The following is a 25,014-nucleotide window of genomic DNA, read 5'->3' on the forward strand; positions in this document are numbered from 1 at the left end:
GCGTTGAGGCTACCTCCAGAAGAGAGCAGATCCTCATAGAATCCCATGTTAAAATGTCCGACTTTGGAGCTGAAATAAACATATTTACAGCCTGCTACAATAAAGTGTTTTGATCTCTAGGTCCCCCTCCAAGACAGCTGTACAAGGGGAATATTTTTTTTTCTAACTCCTTAATGTGTTTGAGATATAATGCAAAATGTACAACAAATGGGCTTTTCAATATTAAATTTAATTTTTGGCCACAAAATCTGTAATGTGGATGAGATCTGGATCAAATTGTCAGTCAATAAAGAATACCATCCAACATAATGCTTTCAAATATGAAAGAAATTCACAAAAATCTTTTTTGACAGTTTTGAATTTTTGAAAATTTAACCAATGTTAAAGGATAGGGATTTTTCCAATTTTACACAATTTGTCCTGACTTTGACCTTTGACCTACGACCTTGAAAAATGAATCCGTTCTTGCCTATATGAATCCTCTGTAAAAATTTCATAATGATATATGAAAAATTGTGAGTTACAGGCTGCTCACAAACAGACAAACAGAGGTGAAATCATAATCTCTGCCCAACTTCGCTAGCGAAGGTAACAATGAGCTATCAAACACAACTGGGGAGTAAAATCAGAATTAAAGGATAGACAGAACATGTTTCTGGGGATAATACCAAAAGTTTTTTTTTCTGTACTGCAAATTAGTGATGGTGACTACAACACACTGTTCAGGGACATTTCATGGCATTTATATCAAAAGGAACACATGCTGAACACTGACGCCTGCTGAAGGGTTCAGGAATATTTGCCCATGATTTTCATATTTAAAGGCTACAGTCAAGAGGAGTGGTGGCAAATGGTTAAATAGACTTGTTTTCATTGCTGAAGGTTCCTGGTTCAAGACCACCCCTGCTTATTCTCCATATATGTAGAGTTGGTCATCGGATCTCTGGTGTAAAACTTGTGCCAAATAAACATGCAGCTCCACCTTATTTCTGCTGTTGTAATACAAGAGAAGCTGAAGGGACTTCAGGGTCTGTATGTAGCACACATCTTTTCCTGGTAGTATACCAACTGACAGTCAACAATATTTCTGGAGAAGTGGGTGACTGTCACTCCATTTCAGTACAGCAAAACTAACCTGTTTGAAAATATGCATGATTTACTTTGAATCCATAGCTGCAACATCATGGCTTCTAGTTCTTCACATTATAAAACCACTGATCTGAATATAACACTGGATAGCTCATTGGCCCACACACTCCAGACCACCCTGCTCAGCGTGCCGCTCTCACTGGAGCGACAACACACAGTATGTGTCTCTTCCCAGATAGATCTCTTTCAGTGCAGCTTCTTGTTCTGACTTTAACATGAAGTTAACACCCAAGTCTTTCATCGCCAACTGTAAATGGTAATCAAACCATTCTAATCGTATCTTTCTGAACTGTTCCGCAAACTCCATTGTGTCGATGTTTACAATGCTCATAAACTTTTAAGTTTCTTAAATATTTATTATGGCCACTCTTAAAACTTCAGTTCTCTTTATAATTTTATTACTGGCAAATTTTAGAATTGATTTAGATGAGATATACTCATTATCTCACAGGAATATACAGTCACTTGCCCAGTTCTGGATCATTGCTGGTTCCGGATCACTGCTGTAGTATTTGCGCCACTGTTTCTAGTAATCAGTGCCAATAAGCTAATACTTGGTACAATGGAAAGACTGATGTTTTGTCTACAAACGACCACAAGCTCGACCGGATCCAGCCATCTTTGTGATCAGCAGAGGAATCAAAACATCTGGTCTCTGTGGTGTCCGCGCGTTTTCTGACTCACTCATTCATGCAAGTTTGAAAGTGGCAGTCTCTAAGAAGTAGCAAAGGTGAGTTAGCCATTCAGTGTCATTGGTTCTAGAGTGGGAAAATACTTACTTACTTGGGTAGAAAATGTCATAGTGTTATTTCTTGCTGAGGTGATGGTCTAGTGGTTAAAGTGTTGGGCTTGAGTCCAGAAGATCATGGGTTCAAACCCCCACCTGACTGGGCCCTTGGTGATTTTTAATCCCCTATTGCTCCCAGTGTATAACGAGCGCCTTTTATGGCAGCACCCTGACATCGGGGTGAATGTGAGGCATTATTGTAAAGCGCTTTGAGCACCTGATGCAGATGGAAAAGCGCTATACAAATGCAGTCTATTTTGCACGCATTTATCTCCGACACGAAAATTTGCCAGTTGTGGATCACTGAAGTAGCAGCCTCGTGTCAGTACTTGTGAGCCATGTGTACTTTGGGGGTCATCTCAACATCACGAATGGCCATGAATGTGGGGGCTTTTACTTTTTAATTCGGGAGAAATCTCACCTCCACACATTTAAAACCCTCCTTTGCTCTTCATCTCTAACAATATAAATGAAACATGAAGTTTGCTAATATAATAAGAGGCACTATTTTGTTTGTGAAGGTTGAATGGTGGATACACGCTGTTTCCGGTTATATACAGTTTAGTACTATAGAGAAATAAGTTGATCTTTTGTTATGAGAGCGCTTGCAACACAGCACATTTATGCTTTTTCAGAAATCATGTGGAATCTCAATAAACTTATTTATTGAGATTGTGTGTGTGTGTGTGTACACGTTCTCGGGCACAGTGTGTATCATTCTGCATTAGAAGGGCTCCAGCCAAATGCCAGGAATGCCCCCAAAGTGACACAGAGTGTCATAATCCAGAACCGCACAAAGTGATCCATTTCCGGCAGTTATTTGCACACATAATGTGGCTTCACACTTTAAGTAGAATGGCGATCCCATCCTGACTTTTTCAGCTAGATAACATCCAAATACCCAATACAACAATACCCAATAAAGGATGTTCAGTTGCATTATGGCTCCGTATAGCGGAACTTTCAAAAAAAGTGATGCTGAACTGGGCAAATGACTGTATCACAATTATATGGGAAATACATTTTGCACAGGAATTCATCAAGCACATCGGCGGCGGGCACGTACTAACACAGAATCCCCAGAAACTGTGGAGAGTTGTTCGAAGCTAGTGGCGCTCGTGAGACTGTGACTCCATACAAACCACTGAAGCAAAATGTCGGCCATCTTACCACACGGACCGCATATAGACGGCTTATTAGAATGTCAACAATTTGGAGTAATAACTGAGATGATTCTCTCATTTTCTTATTTTTTTTCTCCAGATAATGTAACCTTCATCCTTCCTAATCTATCCCTGCCATGATTAGCTGTTTCATTTATTTCCTTTTTTTCTTTTAGTACTTTGACACATTCTCCCCTTCTATTCTCAATTACGCAGATCTCACTGGGACAAATACTCCATTTTAAAAATTACGATTCTTTAATCAAAGTTTATACAAGAATCATCAGAAAGTTTATATATATATATATATATATATATATATATATATATATATATATATATATATATATATAGGTACCATATCATGAACAAAAGTGGATGGATAATAAAAGTCATGATGGATAATATAGCAATAGCGGATTTTATTATTATTATTATTATTATTATTATTATTATTATTATTATTATTATTATTATTATTATTATTATTATTATTATAGTTGCACTGAAAGAATAAAACACTACTTAACTAATAACTAGCCACGGGAGAGGTGGTTTTCCCTTGCAACCTTAATATTTATTACACACAGCTCTGTGAGCTTCAGTATATTAGTAATAAAGCTCGTAGCAACAACACCTAAAGCTCCAAAACTACGCACAAGTACACCTTAGAAATTAATTTATAAGGTCTACTTTAAGGTCTTTATTAATGTAGTATTTTATTCATGTCTTATTTTGAAAGCACTTTCTCAACTCTGTGGTTCTTTTAAAGTCCTCTATAAATAAAGTTGGATTGGATAAATGTCTTAAAATCGTTCGTCCAACACAAAATTCAACATGTGGCTATAAGCCACGCCACCTATTTATTATCGATGTTATTATTATTACAACTCTTCAAATTATTGTTCAGTTCTTTACATTTCAATCATACTCACAAGTGAAGTGTTCGTCCACGGCATTTGACCTGGCGATTTGCGCAGATTATAGCTGCACATGAAGGCATTTTTTTTTTTAATCACAAAGAATAAAGTTTCGCGCACCTGGTTAAAGATCAGTAGAAAAGAGCGTTCAGGAGCGCCACATGCGAGTGGTAATATGACGGCCGATTTGCTTCAAAAATAAAAATACTGGCCAATGTGCTATCCAGTATTATATGGAGATCAGTGTATGAAACCAGTGCAGGCTTCTTCTTGTGTCCCTCACAACATGGCGGTGAGTTGCAAAATTCGTTTAAACATCATCTTTTATATAACACTATAACCATTAAATGTCTCACGAACCCGTGTAATTCTTCTCTAAAACCAATTAAAAAAAACACACACACCTCCGAGAGAGTATCTTAAATAAGATTGACTGCAATGCCTACAAGCCAAACTCGGGAGACAAACATTCTCCTCGTCATCAAGACGTCACGAAACAAGCCGGAAGTGGAAATCAGTAGCAGTACGTGGCCTTTTTTTCCGAGACCCACAGAGGCTGCAGCGTCTCTTCGTGATAAAATGGTAAACGACTTACATGTATCCATAACCTCACATTTTAAATATGGGGTATAAGTCGCAGACAGCTTCCGTATGTGCTTTTTTTTTTTTTTTTGCTACTGTGACATTGTTTTTTGTGAGTGGCTGAAATGAGCAGTGTTTAGCAGAAGAAACGTTAGCACGCTGGTTTTCATATGTACTAAAGCACTAACATGTCAGGATTTAGTATTTGTGTGTGTGTGTGTGTGTGTGGGGGGGGGGGGGGGGGTTACAAATTTAAGTAAACTTAATTTCAGAAACGCAACGAAAAAGTATTTGATTACATTTGGCTTTGGATCCCACAGTATTTCATTTGATTCTGCCAACTTGAGTAAACTTGGTAAAACTCACAATCTGCATCTTTTCCCTTTGCTGTGGCTGCAGGAACTGGAGGCTATGACCCGATATACCAGCCCGGTGAACCCGGCTGTGTTCCCACACCTTACTGTTGTTCTGCTGGCCATCGGCATGTTCTTCACTGCCTGGTTCTTTGTGTATCCTAAAGAACTTGACTACAATGAAGGTTCCACACTGTGTGCATGAGAAGGGTCGTGCTCACTCACATTACTTGTAATAGTTGTTTTGGCATGGTTTTATTGTGCTAATGAGACCAGCTTATTTGGTGTTTTGCCGTTACCCATAATGCAGTGTGGCACAGCACATGTGCGCAAAGTCTTTTGAAAAGTTCCAGTTTGTGTTTCTCTCTTGTGGATTCACATTTTCAATGCCAATATTTAATGTCTTTCAGGAAAATGGTGAGCCTAAGACTGTAAAAGTAGAGGTGGCTGTCAGCAAGGCAAATTGCAACTGTCAGTATCTTTTGCTCAGTGTGCTTTTACTCAAGGAATGAACACCAAACAATTGAGTAAAAAGTACACTGCCAAACCAGAACCATATTCCACTATGGGTAATGACACAACACTGAATGCAGGCTTGAGGTCACTGGACAGAGGTATTTAATGATGTAAAGTCCAAATTCAGGTTTCTTGTATTTCCAGTCGTCCTGTAGGCTTGTAGGACTTGGACACTTAGTGACCTATATATGCAAATTTTCCGGCAGATTTCACTTTCAACAAGAGATTTTGTCATGGAAAGCCGCGCGGAGGCTTCGTGCGTCATGACGGAGCCGCTGATGGAGCGAGACAAAGAACACCTCTGTTTTGGAGTGTCAGAGGACAAGTTGGGACATACCTATCTCAGCTTTCAGTGGCTTACCAGTCGAGTGAGTATAAGAGAAATTGTGGAGAGCTGGGCATGTCCCAACTTGTCCTCTGACACTAGGCATCCTGGGCATGTCCAAGCGGCTCCGTCATGATGCGCGAAGCCTCCGCGCGGCTTTCCATGACAAAATCTCTTGTTAAAAGTGAAATCTGCTGGAAAATGGCTGATGTCCAGCTCTTGTGATAACCAGAGAAATTGCACACGATGGTCCCGGAGCCATACAGCCATCCGTTTAGAAATGAAATGGTGGTTTCTGCCTGTCGATCGCGGCTCGGAGCGTGGCGTGCCGTGCTCCATTGTGGGCCATCAATAAAGTGGTAGTAACACTCCTTAATCTCTGTGAAGCCCAAAAAATCTTCACCGAAAGCCAAATTAATTTTCCGAATGGTTTCCAGCTGCCTGTCTCTAACAGTTTCTGAAAAAATTCTGAAGGAGCAAAGCCCAAATCATTCCGCCATTCCCCTGACAATAAAAATCCGACGAGGGGGGTGGACCAGTGCTCACTCAAAAGCCTGCCCAAATGACGCAACCGGCAGGCGTGAAAAAACTCACGTATGCGCACGAAGGTTCAAGCTTGGCTGACGTAAAAACATGAATCAAATCCATATATTTTTTGCATAAAATAAAAAGGTCCGTTATTTTTCTAACAGACCTCGTATATATATATATATATATATATATATATATATGTACACACACACACACGTCAACATTATTAGGAACCCCTATGAATGTATTTCGACTTAAGAGAAAGCCTGTAAAAATCCATAAATTAGCTGCATCATTGTTTAAACCGCAGTGTTCAAAGCGTATGAAAAAAGTAGGGGCTTATAGTCTAGAAATTACGGTAGACACAATCAAACCACTAGGAGCAGTGAGCAGCCACAGTCCAGCAGATGTAGAGATGCAGCCTTGGTCAGGGGCAGAGAAAGGAGCAGACCCTAAATAAGCATGTGGTTGATTGTGGAAGGAAGCAGTAGTGCACAGAGGAAACCTACACAGACATGGGGAGAAGATGCAAACTCCACACAGAAAGGCCAGGAAGCGATCCCATGACCTTCTTGCTGTGAGGCACCAGTGCTAACCACTAAGCCACCTGCCCATTGAGCATTACAAAGTTAAAGCACATCATTGCACAGCAACGGTTTGTACTGTGGTTCAACAAGAAGGTCCATTCTTAAGGGGGCTAATAATTTTTCACCTTGGTAGCATTTGGGTTTTGTGGAATAATTTTGTTTCTGTGTGCAAAGTAAAATAACCTAAGGAAAATAAAAGTAGGAAATTTAGAAATGCAGTGTTGAAAATTCCTTGCCATGCTCAAAAAAACACTTGGGAAAATTTGTAAGAAAACATTAAATGTCGTAGGGGGCTAATAAGTTTGTCATTGAGTGTGTGTATATATATATATATATATATATATATATATATATATACACAACAAAAATATAAACGCAACACTTTTGGTTTTGCTCTCATTTTGCATGAGATGAACTCAAAGATCTAAAACTTTTTCCACATACACAATATCACCATTTCCCTCAAATATTGTTCACAAACCAGTCTACAACCCCTGGCAAAAATTCTGGAATCACCGGCCTCGGAGGATGTTCATTCAGTTGTTTAATTTTGTAGAAAAAAAGCAGATCACAGACATGACACAAAACTAAAGTTATTTCAAATGGCAACTTTCTGGCTTTAAGAAACACTATAAGAAATCAAGAAAAAAATATTATGGCAGTCAGTAACGGTTACTTTTTTAGACCAAGCAGAGGAAAAAAATATGGAATCACTCAATTCTGAGGAAAAAATTATGGAATCACCCTGTAAATTTTCATCCTCAAAACTAACACCTGCATCAAATCAGATCTGCTCATTGACATTGACCCTGTGCCATGACATTGACCCTACGTGTCTTCTTGCAAGGAATGTTTTCGCAGTTTTTGCTCTATGGCAAGATGCATTATCATCTTGAAAAATGATTTCATCATCCCCAAACATCCTTTCAATTGTCCAAAATATCAACGTAAACTTGTGCATTTATTGATGATGTAATGACAGCCATCTCCCCAGTGCCTTTACCTGACATGCAACCCCATATCATCAATGACTGTGGAAATTTACATGTTCTCTTCAGGCAGTCATCTTTATAAATCTCATTGGAAAGGCACCAAACAAAAGTTCCAGCATCATCACCTTGCCCAATGCAGATTCGAGATTCATCACTGAATATGACTTTCATCCAGTCATCCACAGTCCACGATTGCTTTTCCTTAGCCCATTGTAACCTTGTTTTTTTTCTGTTTAGGTGTTAATGATGGCTTTCGTTTAGCTTTTCTGTATGTAAATCCCATTTCCATTAGGCGGTTTCTTACAGTGCGGTCACAGACGTTGACTCCAGTTTCCTCCCATTCGTTCCTCATTTGTTTTGTTGTGCATTTTTTGATTTTTGAGACATATTGCTTTAAGTTTTCTGTCTTGACGCTTTGATGTCTTCCTTGGTCTACCAGTATGTTTGCCTTTAACAACCTTCTCATGTTGTTTGTATTTGGTCCAGAGTTTAGACACAGCTGACTGTGAACAACCAACATCTTTTGCAGCATTGCATGATGATTTACTCTCTTTTAAGAGTTTGATAATCCTCTCCTTTGTTTCAATTGACATATCTCGTGTTGGAGCCATGATTCATGTCAGTCCACTTGGTGCAACAGCTCTCCAAGGTGTGTTCACTCCTTTTTAGATGCAGACTAACGAGCAGATCTGATATGATGCAGGTGTTAGTTTTGGGGATGAAAATTTACAGGGTGATTCCATAATTTTTTCCTCAGAATTGAGTGATTCCATATTTTTTTTTTTCCTCTGCTTGGTCTAAAAAAAAGTAACCATTACTGACTGCCACAATCTTTTTTCTTGATTTCTTATAGTGTTTCTTAAAGCCAGAAAGTTGCCATTTGAAATGACTTTAGTTTTGTGTCATGTCTGTGATCTGCTTTTTTTCTACAAAATTAAACAACTGAATGAACATCCTCCGAGGCCGGTGATTCCATAATTTTTGCCAGGGGTTGTAAATCTGTGATAGTGAGCACTTCTCCTTTGCTGAGATAATCCATCCCATCTCACAGGTGTGCCATATCAAGATGCTGATTAGACACCATGATTAGTGCACAGGTGTGCCTTAGACTGTCCACAATAAAAGGCCACTCTGAAAGGTGCAGTTTTATCACACAACACAATGCCACAGATGTCACAAGATTTGAGGGAGTGTGCAATTGGCATGCTGACAGCAGGAATGTCAACCAGAGCTGTTGCTCGTGTATTGAATGTTCATTTCACTACCATAAGCCGTCTCCAAAGGCGTTTCAGAGAATTTGGCAGTACATCCAACCAGCCTCACAACCGCAGACCACGTGTAACCACACCAGCCCAGGACCTCCACATGCAGCATATTCACCTCCAAGATCGTCTGAGACCAGCCACTCGGACAGCTGCTGAAACAATTGGTTTGCATAACCAAAGAATTTCTGCGCAAACTGTCAGAAACCGTCTCAGGGAAGCTCATCTGCATGCTCGTCCTCCTCATCGGGGTCTCGACCTGACTCCAGTTCGTCGTCGTAACCAACTTGAGTGGGCAAATGCTCACATTCGCTGGCGTTTGGCACGTTTGAGAGGTGTTTTCACGGATGAATCCCGGTTCACACTGTCCAGGGCAGATGGCAGACAGCGTGTGTGGCGTCGTGTGGGTGAGCGGTTTTCTGATGTCAATGTTGTGGATCGAGTGGCCCATGGTGGGGTTATGTTATGGGCAGGCGTCTGTTATGGACGAAGAACACAGGTGCATTTTATTGATGGCATTTTGAATGCACAGAGATACCGTGACGAGATCCTGAGGCCCATTGTTGTGCCATACATCCAAGAACATCACCTCATGTTGCAGCAGGATAATGCACGGCCCCATGTTGCAAGGATCTGTACACAATTCTTGGAAGCTGAAAATGTCCCAGTTCTTGCATGGCCGGCATACTCACCGGACATGTCACCCATTGAGCATGTTTGGGATGCTCTGGACCGGCGTATACGACAGCGTGTACCAGTTCCTGCCAATATCCAGCAACTTCGCACAGCCATTGAAGAGGAGTGGACCAACATTCCACAGGCCACAATTGACAACCTGATCAACTCTATGCGAAGGAGATGTGTTGCACTGCATGAGGCAAATGGTGGTCACACCAGATACTGACTGGTATCCCCCCCAATAAAACAAAACTCCACCTTTCAGAGTGGCCTTTTATTGTGGGCAGTCTAAGGCACACCTGTGCACTAATCATGGTGTCTAATCAGCATCTTGATATGGCACACCTGTGAGGTGGGATGGATTATCTCAGCAAAGAAGTGCTCACTATCACAGATTTAGACTGGTTTGTGAACAATATTTGAGGGAAATGGTGATATTGTGTATGTGGAAAAAGTTTTAGATCTTTGAGTTCATCTCATACAAAGTGGGAACAAAACCAAAAGTGTTGCATTTATATTTTTGTTGTGTGTGTGTGTGTGTATATATATATATATATATATATATATATATATATATATATATATATACACACACACGGCAGTGATTCCTAACACTTCCATTTCTTTATCAACCCTTATGACAAAGAAATGAAATTGAGGCTTGATGTTTTACAGTTTAAACATTAACTTAATTATAAATAACTCTAAATATAACCAACAACTGAGATTAGTAGTCACACATATCGCATTGTTCACAATTGCATAAAAATAGTATTCAATTTTGTTCCTGCCTAGCTGGTGGCATAGCAGCCCTTTCTCTTATCGCTGTAAAACACTCACTCTGATTGAAAATAAATGGCAGTCAGTCACTTTGCTGCTTTCTTGTTGTTAATATGACCTGGGGTGATGGGGATCTCAGCCACACTTGACAACATTGTAAACGATACCATTGAGGTGCCATCTGCTGGATAAACTGTGTAAGGACACCATTTCCAACAGCCACTGTTTTTGTGGTTGTTTCTGCATTGTTTTATTCAAAGGAAAGTTGTCATGTCTGCAGAAATAATGCCAGTATATGTTGGTGAAAGACTACTATTATCCGATATTATCAGCCAACCGATACTGGTCAGGTTTTAGTTGCAGTCGGGGAGCCAGGGCAGCATGATAGATGTGGCATCAGTGCATGCTCCCAGCCCTGACTGCTAATGTCCATTTGACATTAACAAAACAGTTGTCAGGGCTAGGCATTGTCCACCAAAAGACATCCAGTTTCAAGGAGAGGAGTTGTTGCTTTTCTTGTTTGTCATTGCAACTCTGGCTTTTACGAAACTGAGTTATAACTTGAAGGCACACAGAGTGTACATACTTTCTGAATCCTTAAAATGTCTCCTGGATCCTAAATATATTCTGGATCAAATTAAAAATGAAATCCTTCATTTTCTGGGACATTATCTATCTGCTCACCAAACTTCATAAACATCCTCTCACAACTTTTTGAGTTAAATGTTGGTGTGAGCCAAACATTCTTTTGAATCTCTGCTCCAGAATATATTCCAGATCACCTCCAAAACTAAATCACCAATTTCCCAGGATTTTATCCATTTCCCCATCAAGTTTCATTGAAAACTGTTCAACACGTTTTGAGTTATCCTGCTAATAGTCAAAAAAAAAATAAATGCTGGTGAAAACATTGCCTCCTTGGTGTCTGGTAATAAGCAGTGTGAATGTTTTTTGTTTCCAATGTTTTATTGTCACAAAAGAGTAGATGGTCTTGAAGCCAGTCCCAGAATACATTGGAAGACACGTAAACACCCTACTGCTCGTAAGTCGTGTTCCTACGTGACTTTACTCACACATGCCCCCCCCCCCCCCCAAAAAAAAAAAAAAACACACAGTATCCCCTTCTACAGTATGTCCCACCTTTTCAGTGGTGTGGAATGACAGCAGTAGTCATGTACACAGTGAAGAAAGTAAAACCACTACACTGATCAGACAAGAGTGTCGAGTGCATTCTATTTGTGTAGTTGCCGCCTTAACTGTAAGTTAAGTAGGAATGGGTGTGCCCCCCCTTTTTTTTTTTTTTTTTTTTCCTGTGAAATGGGCCTTAACATGTCAGCTATGAGGTGACGTCGACAAAATACACCAGAGACGTGTACAAAGAGCTGCTGATTTCCCTCGTGGCTTCACTATTCATGGGCTTCGGCGTGCTGTTCTTACTGCTGTGGGTTGGAATCTATGTATGAAGGTACGTTCAGAATCTGCCCTTATGAAAGCTCAACATTTCCACTTCACATACAGAAAAGCTGTTCCATTTCTTACCACTGTCCTTTTTTTTTTTTTTTGTTTTTTCAGCTTCAGGCAAGACTAAAGAATGACACATTCCAGTGGAACACATGACACACAACCGGAACAGGATTTGGGATTGGATTGAAATGCACTGACAATATTTTGGATTTGCATGGACTTCAGCCCCCCACCCCCTATCCCCATCCCCAAGTAAAAATGGATTTTTCAAAATTTTGGCAGCTTTCTTGTGTTTACTCTAAAAATTTGCAAGGATTTCACAAATCTTTCATGTGCTTTTTATAATTATATGTAAAGTTAATCTTGATGCACACAACTCCTTAGATGTCTGAGAATAAGCTGTTAGTAAACTATTTTTAGTAAGAGTTTTAACTAGTGGCACCTTAAATGTCAATCCAACTAATCTTTCGGTTAAAAATAGAGCAGACTGCCTCACCTTGTCCACAGGATAATACACACTACCTGAGCCATCAAGGATTACAGTGTGATTAAAAAAAAAAAAAGGAGGAACACAATTCGAGGAAAGGAACTTAACACAAAAGCAGTAAATTGTATTAAAATATTAACCATGTAAACATGTACCAGGCAAAAAAAATGGTTTCTGTTAAGACAAATAGCAATATGTACAATAGAACTCTAGCACATTTTCTCCACCACTGCATTAAATGTGTAAAAAAATAAAAAGCCAGAAAAGTTCATCTTTGGCTCTGACAACTTTTCTTTTTCTGAAAAGTCTATTCCAGTGTGCTGCACATCACACTGACTTTCAAGGCCACATCAATGAACACAGTTCGGATTAAGACTACTACATGGGCTATGTAGGGCCTCCGTGTTGCTGAAATCCACTGAACGGGCAGGAAGGTTGGAAAAGACCTATTAAACTGTGGCTGAAATTTCTTTCTGTCCTTTACTTAGTTTCACTAGCCTAAGCACTAAATAGTGTGAGCAAAAACAAGTTTTCCAAGAATGTACTGAATGTTCTCAAAAATCTTTTAAGATTTTACTCCTGGTGCTTCTTCATTGGTGTCCTCTGGTGAAGATGTCGCGCAGCCAGAGAGAGTCCTCATAAAGCCTCGGGTCTCCTAATTGTTCAGCTGTTTGTTTGTACAAGTAATAGTACGCAACTGCTGCTGTATACAGAAGAGAGCACAATTATTAACAGGCTCCAGACAGAAACACACAAGTACCTTAATCCAATTACTAGGGGTGTCACAATACAGGTATTTGTATTGAACTGTACGGTACACATGCGACTGTTCAGTTCACAAAACTCTACGTAGAATACACGGTACGACGCTACACAGTATGATTACACACAATTGTGCGCATTTGTTGCCACAAGTCACTGACATTTCATAGAGCTGTGCTGCTCATGTCCACAGACTGCGTCCCTCTAGTTTTCTTCTGTCCAGGAAGGTGGGGTCAACCTCTCAGCCTGCTCTGTGCGTGTGTGTGAGACGATCAGAGGAAATGGCAAACCAGCCAGTTGAAGCGAATGACCACATTATTCTATGGCTACGACAGAACACGCGCTATGATTGGCTGATTTCTGGTATATTTTCCCATGTCAAACTATTACCATGACAATCGGTCCGGACTGCGTATCAGATTTGCGACTTTCTTTACAATTTCACAGTGTGAAATAAAACAAGAAGCGAATAAAGAAATGAGTGACGAAGGGGACCATTCTCCGAGCGAATTTTATTACATTGACCAGTTTGAATTGGAGAAATTAACAGCAAACGATCTTGAAGTGGACATGCAAAATGAAAACCAACAAGATGAAAACACAGCTCCAAACAGCCATATAATAAACAGATTATTAACCTTGCTTGCTCAGTTAATAATCCTTATTATTCCACCCAGCAACTTTGGAAGTATAAATGAAATTTGTTAATTTACCTTTTTCTTCAGAAATATGAATCTAGAAGTGAAAGCATACAGATCCACATGTGTTCAATCACTGTTCATGTACGAGATCAGTCTGATCATTCGAGTTTACAGACAACGCCACCAACTTAAGACAAAAATTGATGGCGTGAGTCAATATGAGTCAGTGTAAAATTTTGCAGATGACATGGCCGCCAAATAGCGACGCGACAATTTCAAATCTGTACAGAGTGACATTTTATGAGATGTCATTTGCGTAAAAATCAAAGAAACTTAAACTGGACAAATGACAAACGTTACATTTACACTTTGACAGATTAAAGCTACTGTATAAAGACTTGAAGAATTTTCAAAAACCAAATTCCTACTGAAGTGTGATGTCTAAACAGAGGTGTGAACGGAACAGTGACTTGCGCACCATAACAGCCCTACCACCTACCTATTCTCTGGAAGACGAAGAGAACTTGAAGGCCATCTGTCCAAACAAAGCGGTTTGACTCCAACCATCTCAGATTCTATTGACCAAAAAAAAAAACGGGGGTTGGCTTGCATTGCTGAGTTTGGAATTTTATACAGTTAGATTGTCATCAGAGTATGTGACTTCACGTGAATGCCTCCTTTGATAAGGCAGCGGTGTCTTGATGCGAGCGTACCAGCACCCAGCAGTGGAAGCAGATGCTGAGGGTCAGGTAAAGGGCAGAGATCAGCAGCAGAGCCTTGAACCTCTCCAGCAGCAGGGACACCAGGCCGACTTGAAACACGTAGGTGCTGAACATCATCAACAAGATGATGATCATGTTGAACAAGATGGCTGTGTCCTGGATACTGGAAACACAACAAACCTGTTCAGTGTGGTTTCCTATTAAATTCAAAGATAGAGACCGAATGATCCACACAACCACAGCACGCCAATACATAAAAAAAACTTTATTTAGCAAAACGTAACGTAACTTCGTCAGACGGGCAGGTCTGATAAAGGGCAGGTATCTGTATTGGAGCGCTGTGGCTGTGCGGATCATTCGGTCTCTATCTTTGGTACAATTTTTCATGGTCCTGCACACCTTTTTGTGTTTTTGATGTGTGTGTCTTTATTGCATTACTTGTATTCCTATTAAATTCAGTCAACAAGCCTCAAAGTTCTATCAGAGACACTGATGGAGCAACACGTCTTAACATGCTTATTATCCATGACATAAAGAGCAAACACACGATGATTTCCAAGAAAAGCACACAAAGGAGGTTATTCATTTTTCAACAAATATTCCACTAAAAATGGATCAGTGAATCTCTGGTACTTGAACAAAAATAAAGTTTCTATTCTCTGACTAGGATGCTAGGTAACGGTTACAATTTGCTTTGTGAAATTTGATCATCATGTGTGTATTTGAGTGGCTAGGTTGTAACTATGCAGACATCAGTACATAAATGGAGAAAAAAAAGGCTTAAACTTTATGCACAGAAATGTTTTGAGGTCTTCATGGATATACAGTACTGTACGCACTGCTATGAAAACATTATTGTTCAAGACTGCAGTAAATACCTTGTTACTACACTTGACCTTTAAAGGTGAATTGTTTTGGCTGAACTATCTCACTGCTTTATAAGGACGTTTGCCTTTTAGCTGCCCTCGTTTTATTTATTTATTTATTTATTTTTAATTCAGTCACCAGAGTAGGTACACATTGACAGTTGGCACAGGTTTTGCGTCAATGTCGTGCCAGCTGTCCATGTCAAAATCTGTACTGATATTCAGTACTGCACACCTGGCCAAATGGAACACAGCAGAGGAACTGGAGTTTATATTTCCTCGCTGAAGTACGTACAATTTAGCGTTTGCTTTGGATAGGGAAAACTTTTACTTTGCTTCATGATTGATAGAGGACTAGAGGTCTCTGGAAGACAATTTTGACAGCATTCAAAGCTATCTGGCTGAGTTGAAAGCTTTGTGATCTCTTGCAGTGGGACTAATTGAGCACAACACCAGATACCCTTCCTGATGAGATTCCAGTTTACTTGGAGAAACAGATGCAGCCCCTGGTTTTACTAAGGAGTCTCCCATTCAAGTACTAGCCAGGACCCACCCTGCTTAGCTTCTGAGATCTGACAGGATCAGACTTGCACAGAGCAGACTGACCACAGCTTTATCATTTACTGGTATCTCATATTCGGTCTTCTACTGACATACTAATGAAGGGCAGAAATGTCAAAACTTGCATATGAAAACTAGGCTGCATTGAGCAAAGTAATCTGATATTCTGTAAATATCTGTTGTAATAACACTGGAGCTCTGCTCATAGACAGTCTTCCATAATATTTGGGACAGTAACCGTTTAACAAAATATCACATTAATTGTTTAGGAATTACACCCACTTTTTATATACTCCAATTTCAGACACAATATATAATGGGACAAACTGAGTTGTTTTATGCAAACCATTTTCTTTAGACAATTTGGGATGATTACATGAACATATTCAAGTTACTGAACGTGTCTTGGATTCATATTACACCAAACATTAGAACATACAAACACGGCATTGTGGTAAATCTGTATGGAGTCATAACAGTAAAAATGATTTGTATTAACAATAATACTTGCAGTTCATCCTATGAGTTACAGTGTCTGAAAATGGAGGGAATGTGTAAAAATGGTTTTACTTAAATAGTTTTTTCAATATCTTTTGTTAAACCCCTTGAATTAAATCTGAAAGTTGACACTACAAGAATGTCTTGACTGTTTCAACTCCATTGTAGTGGTGTACAGAGGCAAAAGCACAAATTTTTTTTAATCTCTGTACCAAATATTATGTAGCTGACTAGTTTAAATAACCTAGTAACTATGTTTCCAGTGCAGTTGAACAATAGAATCTTTGAGGGTCCCATCATCCCCTGCATGCTTCGAATGTTTCTGGTTCAACTCGCTGGTTGTAAACAACAAAAATGACAAATAACTTTGTATTTACACATGCTGCTTTGTAAAGTTTAACTTCTACTGCTACATTGATTAGCTCCTTACACCGGTTATGCGTGTGCTCCACGTCATCTTCTTAATAATTTTTTGTGGAAGCGTTACAGCACTGCATACAGGCCTGGTATATGTACTAGTGTTTTCAGATAGTTTGAGTGTTTTTGTGTAGATGCAGATACTTCATGAAATGGTGCCTTGTTTACTGAAAACATTTTGAAAATGACAGAAAAAGATTGTATAAAAAAAAGTTCAGTTTCCATGTGGACAAGGCCTGGTGACTACAGTTCCTGCAGTAGCAAAAATAGCTGCTGCCTTGCAACAAACTCTAGGTTCCAAATATTGAAAGAAGTACAAATAAATCTAAGTTTACAACTTATAACCTAAAAAAAAAAAATTTAGCCACAAAAGAAAGCAGGTTGACAGTTGACCAAAGAATGGAGTGAACAGGGTCCGTGAGAGATCGATTTTGCACAGAAATGTACTAAATCGGAAAAAAATAAGCCATTATTTTTATATTTTTTAACAGCAGTTATCTTCTCAAACTTACATTTAAATTCTTGACGTTGTGGAATGACTTACATGAAAAGCACCAGTTGGATGACAGCAGTACCTCTCAGGAGTTCACTGAAGGAATTGACGAAGAGGTCATAGGCCAACAGTGTCAGCTGGACCATCAGTACCAGGGAATAGTTGCCTGGTTGGAGCATCTTCAGGTTTCAACACTGTAAACCATCAATTTTCAAAGTCTTGCTTTATCTTCTGGATATTTGTTCTGCACACTGAGCAGCCACTTGACCGTGATTTAAATCTACGTGAGGTTTAAGATATGAACATAAGCATCAAACGCGCAGATCTTGAATAAATGCAGTGTTTCCATGAAGGAGATCAACATCTGGCAGACTTAACAGATGTGATGGGTCCAAATGCTGCCCGTTGTCGTTGGTGCATCATCAGACGCGTTAAGGAGCATCGAGGAAAAACTTAGCAAGAAAAAAAACATACAAATCTTCACTCTAAACGCGCCCAGATGAGGAACCTACCATCTTCAGGTTGCCTCCAAATAACTCATCATCTCAGACATGATAAAGGATACGGGATTCGAGTCGGTGCAGCTAAAACACACTGCAGCATCTCAGTTTTCTTCTTTCTCTTTACACATGTCACTAATCCGCCTCTGACTTCATCGTAACGTAACTCAGCCGCCCAGATAATCTTGGAGACGGATAATAGAGACTGACCCTGACACCGGGGTTCACAACGATAATCACCCAGTTGGCGTTTGGATAGCTCGGATTTGAACTTCACGGAATTCCCTCCAGACACGTTTGCAACGTTGACGTTAGCTAAGCACCTCTATTTTTGCTGCTACGGTTCCAAAATAACGTATAAAGAGTTGCCTAGCAATAAAATAACAGTGATGTTTGCCCACCGTTCTGGAAGCGAAGCTTCTAAGCGTGTGTCGAGTACGTCTTTCCGTAGAAGCTCCGACACTTGTATCGTTTTACGACAGTGACGTCATCGACGTTATTTAAGATCATTTTATTTCATTTTGCTTTAGGATTTAATTGCTATCAATTTGTCAGGTTGTTTTAATTATTTTGAACTGTAAATCTGTGATATTTTATATTTTTACTATTTTACAAATCACATGTATTTTGGTCTTTTGCAAACGTTTATTCAGAGGTATTTTTTTGTTGTAGGCACACACACACATCCATATATATATATGCGTTTCAGGTTAAGTTTAATACTTGTCTTAAAGACAACCCCAATTCCAATGAAGTTGGGACGTTGTGTAAAATGTAAATGAAAACAGAATACGATTTGCAAATCCTCAACCTATATTCAGTTGAATACACCACAAAGACAAGATATTTAATGTTCAAACTGATAGACTTTATTGTTTTTGTGCAAATATTTGCACATTTTGAAATGGATGCCTGCAACACATTTCAAAAAAGCTGGGACGGGGCAACAAAAGACTGGGAAAGTTGATGAATGCTCAAAGAACACCTAATTGGAAACAGGTGAGTGTCATGATTGGGTATAAAAGGAGCATCCCCCAAAGGCTCAGCCGTTCACAAGCAAAGATGGGGTGAGGATCACCATTTTGTGAACAACTGTGTGAAAAAAATAGTCCAACAGTTTAAGAACAATGTTTCTCAGTGTTCAATTGCAAGGAATTTAGGGATTCCATCATCTACAGTCCATAATATAATCAGAAGATTCAGAGAATCTGTTGAACTTTCTACACGTAAGCAGCAAGGCTGAAAACCAACACTGAATGCCCGTGACCTTTGATCCCTCAGGTGGCACTGCATTAAAAACAGACATCATTGTGTAAAGGACCTTACTGCGTGGACTCAGGAACACTTCAGAAAACCATTGTCAGTTAACACAGTTCGTCGCTACATCTACAAGTGCAAGTTAAAACTCTAACATGCAAAGCGAAATCCATGCATCAACAACATCCAGAAACTCCGCCGCCTTCTCTGGGCCCGAGCTCATTTGAAATGGACAGACGCAAAGTGGAAAAGTGTGCTGTGGTCTGATGAGTCCATATTTCAAATTGTTTTTGGAAATCATGGACGTGGTGTCCTCCGGACAAAAGAGGAAAAAGACCATCCAGATTGTTACCAGCGCAAAGTTCAGAAGTCAGCATCTGTGATGGTATGAAAGAATTCCACCTACAAAGCTTCAACATTAGTATCCTCAGTTACCAAGCGCTTATTGAGTGTTGTTAGAAGGAAAGGTGATGTAACGCTGAAACATGTTGCAGGCATCCATTTCAAAATGAGGAAATATTTGCACAAAAACAATAAAATTTATCAGTTTGAACATTAGATATCTTGTCTTTGTGGTGTATTAAATAGAATATAGGTTGAAGAGGATTTGCAAATCATTGTATTCTGTTTTTATTTACATTTTACACAACATCCCAAATTCACTGGAATTGGGGTTGCGTATATAAATATATATACGCAACCCCAATTCCAATATACAACCCCAAATCAATGAGGTTGGAAAAAAGCTGGGACGGGGCAACAAAAGACTGGGAAAGTTGATGAATTTTCAAAGAATACCTATTTTGAGCATTCCACAGGTGAACAGGTTAATTAGAAACAGGTGAGTGTCATGATTGGGTACAAAAGGAGCATCCCCAAAAGGCTCAGCTGTTAACAAGCAAAGATGGGGCGAGGATCACCACTTTGTGAACAACTGTCCTAATACCATTGGGACCACTTGCCTTTACCTTTCACATCTGCTCCAGTTGCTCCTTCAGCCCTGGGTACATACTGATTTTCTCATACTCCTTCTTTCTGATGTTGCTGTCAGCTGGGATTGCCACATCAATCACAACTGTGGTCTTCTTTCCCTTGTCAACCACTACTGTCGGCCAGCAGCTGCTTGTCTGTCTGGAATTTGAAGTCCCACAGGACTTTAGCCCTGTCGTTCTCAACCACCTTTGGTCGTGTCTCCCATCGGGACTTGGGGACTTCTATTCCTTATGCAGCACGGATGTTCCTGTACATGATTCTCGATACTTGGTTGTGCTTCTCAGTGTGTGCTATCCCACCTTGTAAATTGCATCCTGCTACAATGTGCTGGAGTGTCTCTGGGGGATATTTGCACAGACTGCAACTTAGGTCCCGTCAGCTATGGTCGACTCCCGCCTCTGTGGATCTGGTACTTAGGGCTTGTTCTTGTGCTGCACAGAGGCTCTAATCATGGACAGCTGCTGCAACATTCAGTTTGCAGAACCAAAGAATGTCTGCACAAACTGTCAGAAACCATCTCAGGGAAGCTCATCTGCATGCTCGTCATCTTCATCGGGGTCTCAACCTGAGTGAGTTTGAAGTTTGTCGTTGTAGCCGACTTGCGTGGGCAGATGCTCACATTCGATGGCGTCTGGCTGCTGATCGACTCTTTGCGAAGGAGATGTGTTGCACTGCGTGAGGCAAATGGTGATCACACCAGATACTGACTGGTTTTCTCACACCCCCAGACTCCCCCCTCCCATAAAGCAAAACTGCACATTTTAGAGTGACCTTTTACTGTGGCCAGCCTAAGGCACACCTGTGCAATAATCATGCTGTCTAATCAGTATCTTGATATGGCACACCTGTGATGTGAGATGGATGATCTCGGCAAAGGAGAAGTGCTCACTAACACAGGTTTAGACAGATTTGTGAACAATATTTGAGAGAAAGGTATTTTGTGTATACCTTTGAGTTCAGTTCATGAAAAATGGGAGGAAAAAAATAAAAGTGTTGCATTTATATTTTTGTTCAGTGTAGTATCAGGATGCAATACAATACAAATGCAATTTAATTTAATACCAATGGAGTTACTTAAAAATATATGATGGACTTTTTCTCCATTTTTCTTTAATGTAAGACTTACTAGTTTGTTAATAATAGAAGTGGTGGGCAGGATACAGTCAGGGAGAGCAGGCTTGGGGTGGGGAACAGCCCCCAACTTTTGGTCCAAGGCTACAAAAAAGAAGAGGAAAGAGTTGGTGATTGAGGAGGTAGTCAGGCACGAGGAGGAGCAATACAAGATCAAGGCGCTCAGCCAGCCACAGCAAGGGCGATGGACAACTTGGGAAGGAGTCGTCAGCAGGACCATCAAGTGGTCCGACTTGTGGAAGATGCCTCAAGCAAGGCTTATTTTCCTCATTCGGGCCACGTATGACACCCTCCCCAGCCCAAGCAATGTGAGCCAGTGGTACGGCTCAGAGGAAAGCTGCCACCTCTGCAATGCCCCAAACCCAAGCCTACAACATATCCTGTCTAGTTGCAAGACAGCTCTGGCGCAGGGTAGGTATAGGTGGCGGCACAATCTGGTTCTGCGGAAGCTGGCAGAAGTCCTTGAAGCGTGGAGAATGGAAGCAGCCAAAGACCCTCCTTCTAAGACTCGGACGTTTATCAGCTTTGTTAGACAAGGGGCTGGAGCTCAGACCATCAGCCAGAGGGAAAGATCACTGCTAACACCTGGATGCAAATGGGAACTTAAGGGTGGATCTTGATCGGCAGCTCAAGTTCCCCCCAGAGATTACCATCACCTCCCTGAGGCCAGACGTCATCCTGTGGTCCTCTGATGTCAAGACAGCGATCCTGGCAGAGCTAACTGTCCCTTGGGAGGGAGGAATGGAGGCTGCCTGTGAAAGGAAGAGAGACAAATACACCGACCTGGTAGCCGAGTGCCGGGAAGCTGGATGGTCCACAACTATCTACCCTGTGGAGGTTGGCTGCAGGGGGTTCATTGGAACATCCATCCAGCACCTCCTCAGGAAGATTGGAGTGTCTAGAACAAGGCTGAAGAGGGCAGCTAGGGACCTGGCAGAAGAGGCGGAAAGAGCCAGCTTCTGGTTGTGGTTGCGTAGGAAGGACAGGTCGTGGGGGAAAGAGGGGTCCTAGGGGTAGCTGCAGGGGGCGGCAGGGAGACGTCCCTGCCGTTGCTCCACCACCGTGAGATGTTCCGGGATTAATGGAGCAAAACATCAATGAAGGGTGGCTCCCGGCTGATGACCCTGCAGTTACCCCGTTGGCACTGGCGGAGGTGCGTCAGGCGGAAACGCCATGCAGGTGGAGCTTACCTGTGCTTCCAACTAATTAATACCAGTTCAAGAACATAAAAAAAATGTAAGGAAGATTTTTTTTTTTTTTTGGCCAGTGAGTGAATTTTTTGTATTACGAACTTCGTAATGTCAATAAATTTAACTTTACTCCACATTAACAAATCGCAACATAAAAGCAATGACATTAATGCATCAATAATTATAATAATAAATGAGTAATTTGACGCTAATACAACATTTTCAATACAGGGCAGCATTTCTACAGCCTGGTTTCAGTACTTCTTGTACTGAAGTAAAAGATCTCAGTATATTTCTTAAACCGCTGAATAAAAAAGTAGATGCTCCTGTGTCAAAAATCTGCTAAAGAGATTCACCATCTACACGAAGTATTACGGTAAACGCCGGGCTAACTCTTCTTACTGCCCCCTCGTGGCCGCTAGCGGAATTGTTTACAGGTAGCGCGCGCACAGCTGCGTGCAGCACGCCGAAGGTGAGCGTTCAATGTTTCTCCTTTTTTTGCTCAAATTACTTTAAAGGCAGTAATGTGAGCGATGTGTTCATTTTTGTTCGGTAGAATAACGTGAGACTGACTGCTCTGAATGTGTTTCTTTCATCGTCTTAATAATTAATGTGCATTTATTTCGTTTGATAAATGTTCCAACGGTGGTTTTGACAGCAGCTCCTGGAACTTTCGACTTCAGAACTCCATCTGCATAAAACAACCGCACTGTCATTTCGAAGCGCCTGTTTTTCTTCTCGCAGCTCGTTCTGTGCCACGTCGATAATGTTCATTTCCCTCCACTTTACACCTGCTGGATAATGCAGGTGAGGAACATTTTCTGACCTTTGGTGTGTTTGTTGGCTCGCAGGCAGTCGAATTTGACACACAAAATCCTCAGCATACACTGTTTACACAGTCCTCTTATCTGAAAGTCCGCCTGTGTGTGAGGATGAAGTGTGGAATGTTTAACAAGACGCTGTATAATCATCATTATCAGCCCATCCATACTGTTGGATGGCACTTCTGGCAGCCGGGGACCTTCCAACAAGCTTTTTATTACACATTAAATGAGCTCAGTTGTTTGTTTGGTTTTTTTGGGGGGGTAGGGGGGGTGGGGGCGTGGTTTTGTGGTTGTATAATTAACCGAAGAGCAGGTGACTTTGTGAGATAGGATTTGGATCACCAATATGTCATCCAGGATTCAAATCCAAGTGTCTATATCATGCTACCCATCTGTGTTCTTGGACGCGACACTTGATCTACATTGTGTCGTCCACTCAGATGTAAATAGGTACCAGCTGTGGCTGGAGATGTAGCTTGCAAAGGACTAACATCCTCTCAAGAAGGACTTGAGGAGTCTCAGCTTCTTCATGCTATAGATTCCAGGGATAAGCCTTGACCCCATGGCCTTCAAGATGTTTATAGGCCGGAATTCTTTTTAGTGTAGCATTTTCACAGCAAGATTATTAGGCTGATATCGGACCTGATCTTCCCCTTCTGGTAATCTTAAGGACGCCCCAACAATCGTGATGCTAAAGATCTTATCAAATATTCCTGCTGTATGTGGTGTGTTAAGAGCGTTCTGATCTGCTCGGAAGGATGTCAGGAGCGCTCAGACCGCAAATTGGGGATATTCAACATGTTGGATTGTCTTGGCTCAATATCGCAGCGTGTGTGGTGTCCCCCCGACCACAAACGAGCACGCAGCCTGCTGAATGTGACGTGCTGCTAATCAGAAAGTGAGGTGATGGACATACGGAGCCAAATCTAAAATCAAAACAGCTGGCGCACCAGAAAGTCCGGTGGTCGCACAGTCTCCACTCCTTTGAAGAACGCCTTTTTCTTTTTGTATTGTTTTTTCCTCTTTTGTAAATAGTCCACAAACTATCTCCGTTTGTTTACTTTGAAGTCACGTTTAATCTCGAGATTTTGCAAGATTTCCTCTCTGACCTGGGAATGTTCGTGTGTGAAGTCTGTTCGTCTGTGGTGTGTTCTTTTTACCGTGTGGCTGCACAACCACACACTGTACCACCAAACCAGTCTGATCTATGATTTTTTTTTTTTTTTTTAACTCCACGTGTGTGGTCTCTCAGGTTTTGGAAACCTACAGATAATTTTAAAATCTTGACGTGTGAACCAGGCTTAAGAGGAGGAGGAGTGGCAGGGAGAAGCATGGTGGATTAGTGGTTAGCACTGCCTCACAGCGAGAAGGTCATGGGTTCGATTCCCACCTAGGGAGTTTGCGTGTTCTCCTCATGTTTGCGTGGGTTCTCTCCGGGTGCTCCGGCTTCCTCCCACATCCAAAGACATGCAGGTTAGGTGGACTGGAAACTTTAAATTGTTCGTAGGTGTGCATGCGGGAGTGACTGTTTGTTTATCTGTATGTGGCCCTGCGACAGGCTGGTGTCCTGTCCAGGGTGTACC

At 40.9% G+C, this 25,014-nt stretch overlaps 2 protein-coding genes across 3 annotated transcripts; one reads left to right on the forward strand and one right to left on the reverse strand.

Moving 5' to 3' along the window:
• The first annotated feature begins 4,440 nt into the window (after positions 1 to 4,440).
• On the forward strand, positions 4,441 to 12,341 carry tmem258 (transmembrane protein 258). 2 transcript variants are annotated; one of them, XM_034176376.1, is made up of 4 exons: positions 4,441 to 4,601; positions 5,001 to 5,110; positions 11,962 to 12,090; positions 12,198 to 12,341. In XM_034176376.1, exons 1-3 carry the CDS (start codon positions 4,458 to 4,460, stop codon positions 12,086 to 12,088), a joined length of 381 nt encoding a protein of 126 aa, XP_034032267.1. In that variant the 5' UTR covers positions 4,441 to 4,457; the 3' UTR covers positions 12,089 to 12,090; positions 12,198 to 12,341. The 2 variants fall into 2 exon arrangements, with proteins under 2 accessions (XP_034032267.1, XP_034032268.1); XM_034176377.1 differs by lacking the exons at positions 11,962 to 12,090; positions 12,198 to 12,341 and adding an exon at positions 5,365 to 5,649 and having other exon boundaries at positions 5,001 to 5,139.
• A 344-nt stretch (positions 12,342 to 12,685) lies between these two features.
• Positions 12,686 to 18,461, reverse strand: tmem138 (transmembrane protein 138). The gene is made up of 4 exons (XM_034176375.1): positions 17,588 to 18,461; positions 14,693 to 14,864; positions 14,479 to 14,554; positions 12,686 to 13,279 (listed from the first exon to the last, which is right to left on the reverse strand). Exons 1-4 carry the CDS (start codon positions 17,713 to 17,715, stop codon positions 13,167 to 13,169), a joined length of 489 nt encoding a protein of 162 aa, XP_034032266.1. The 5' UTR covers positions 17,716 to 18,461; the 3' UTR covers positions 12,686 to 13,166.
• Between the last annotated feature and the right edge of the window lie 6,553 nt (positions 18,462 to 25,014).

Source organism: Thalassophryne amazonica, chromosome 8 (assembly GCF_902500255.1).
Source record: "Thalassophryne amazonica chromosome 8, fThaAma1.1, whole genome shotgun sequence".
Classification (NCBI taxonomy): Eukaryota; Metazoa; Chordata; class Actinopteri; order Batrachoidiformes; family Batrachoididae; genus Thalassophryne; species Thalassophryne amazonica.

What these genes read in the sequence shown, in the direction of transcription:
- tmem258 (XM_034176376.1), top strand. Translation starts at nt 4,458, where the DNA reads ATGCCTACAAGCCAAACTCGGGAGACAAACATTCTCCTCGTCATCAAG. An exon ending in CGTCTCTTCGTGATAAAATG is followed by an intron (nt 4,602 to 5,000) that starts GTAAACGACTTA and finishes CTGTGGCTGCAG; the next exon opens with GAACTGGAGGCTATGACCCG. An exon ending in TTCACTGCCTGGTTCTTTGT is followed by an intron (nt 5,111 to 11,961) that starts GTATCCTAAAGA and finishes TTAACATGTCAG; the next exon opens with CTATGAGGTGACGTCGACAA.
- tmem138 (XM_034176375.1), bottom strand. Translation starts at nt 17,715, where the DNA reads ATGCTCCAACCAGGCAACTATTCCCTGGTACTGATGGTCCAGCTGACA. An exon ending in ATCCAACTGGTGCTTTTCAT is followed by an intron (nt 14,865 to 17,587) that starts GTAAGTCATTCC and finishes TTGTGTTTCCAG; the next exon opens with TATCCAGGACACAGCCATCT. An exon ending in CTTCGTCTTCCAGAGAATAG is followed by an intron (nt 13,280 to 14,478) that starts GTAGGTGGTAGG and finishes TTCTGTATACAG; the next exon opens with CAGCAGTTGCGTACTATTAC.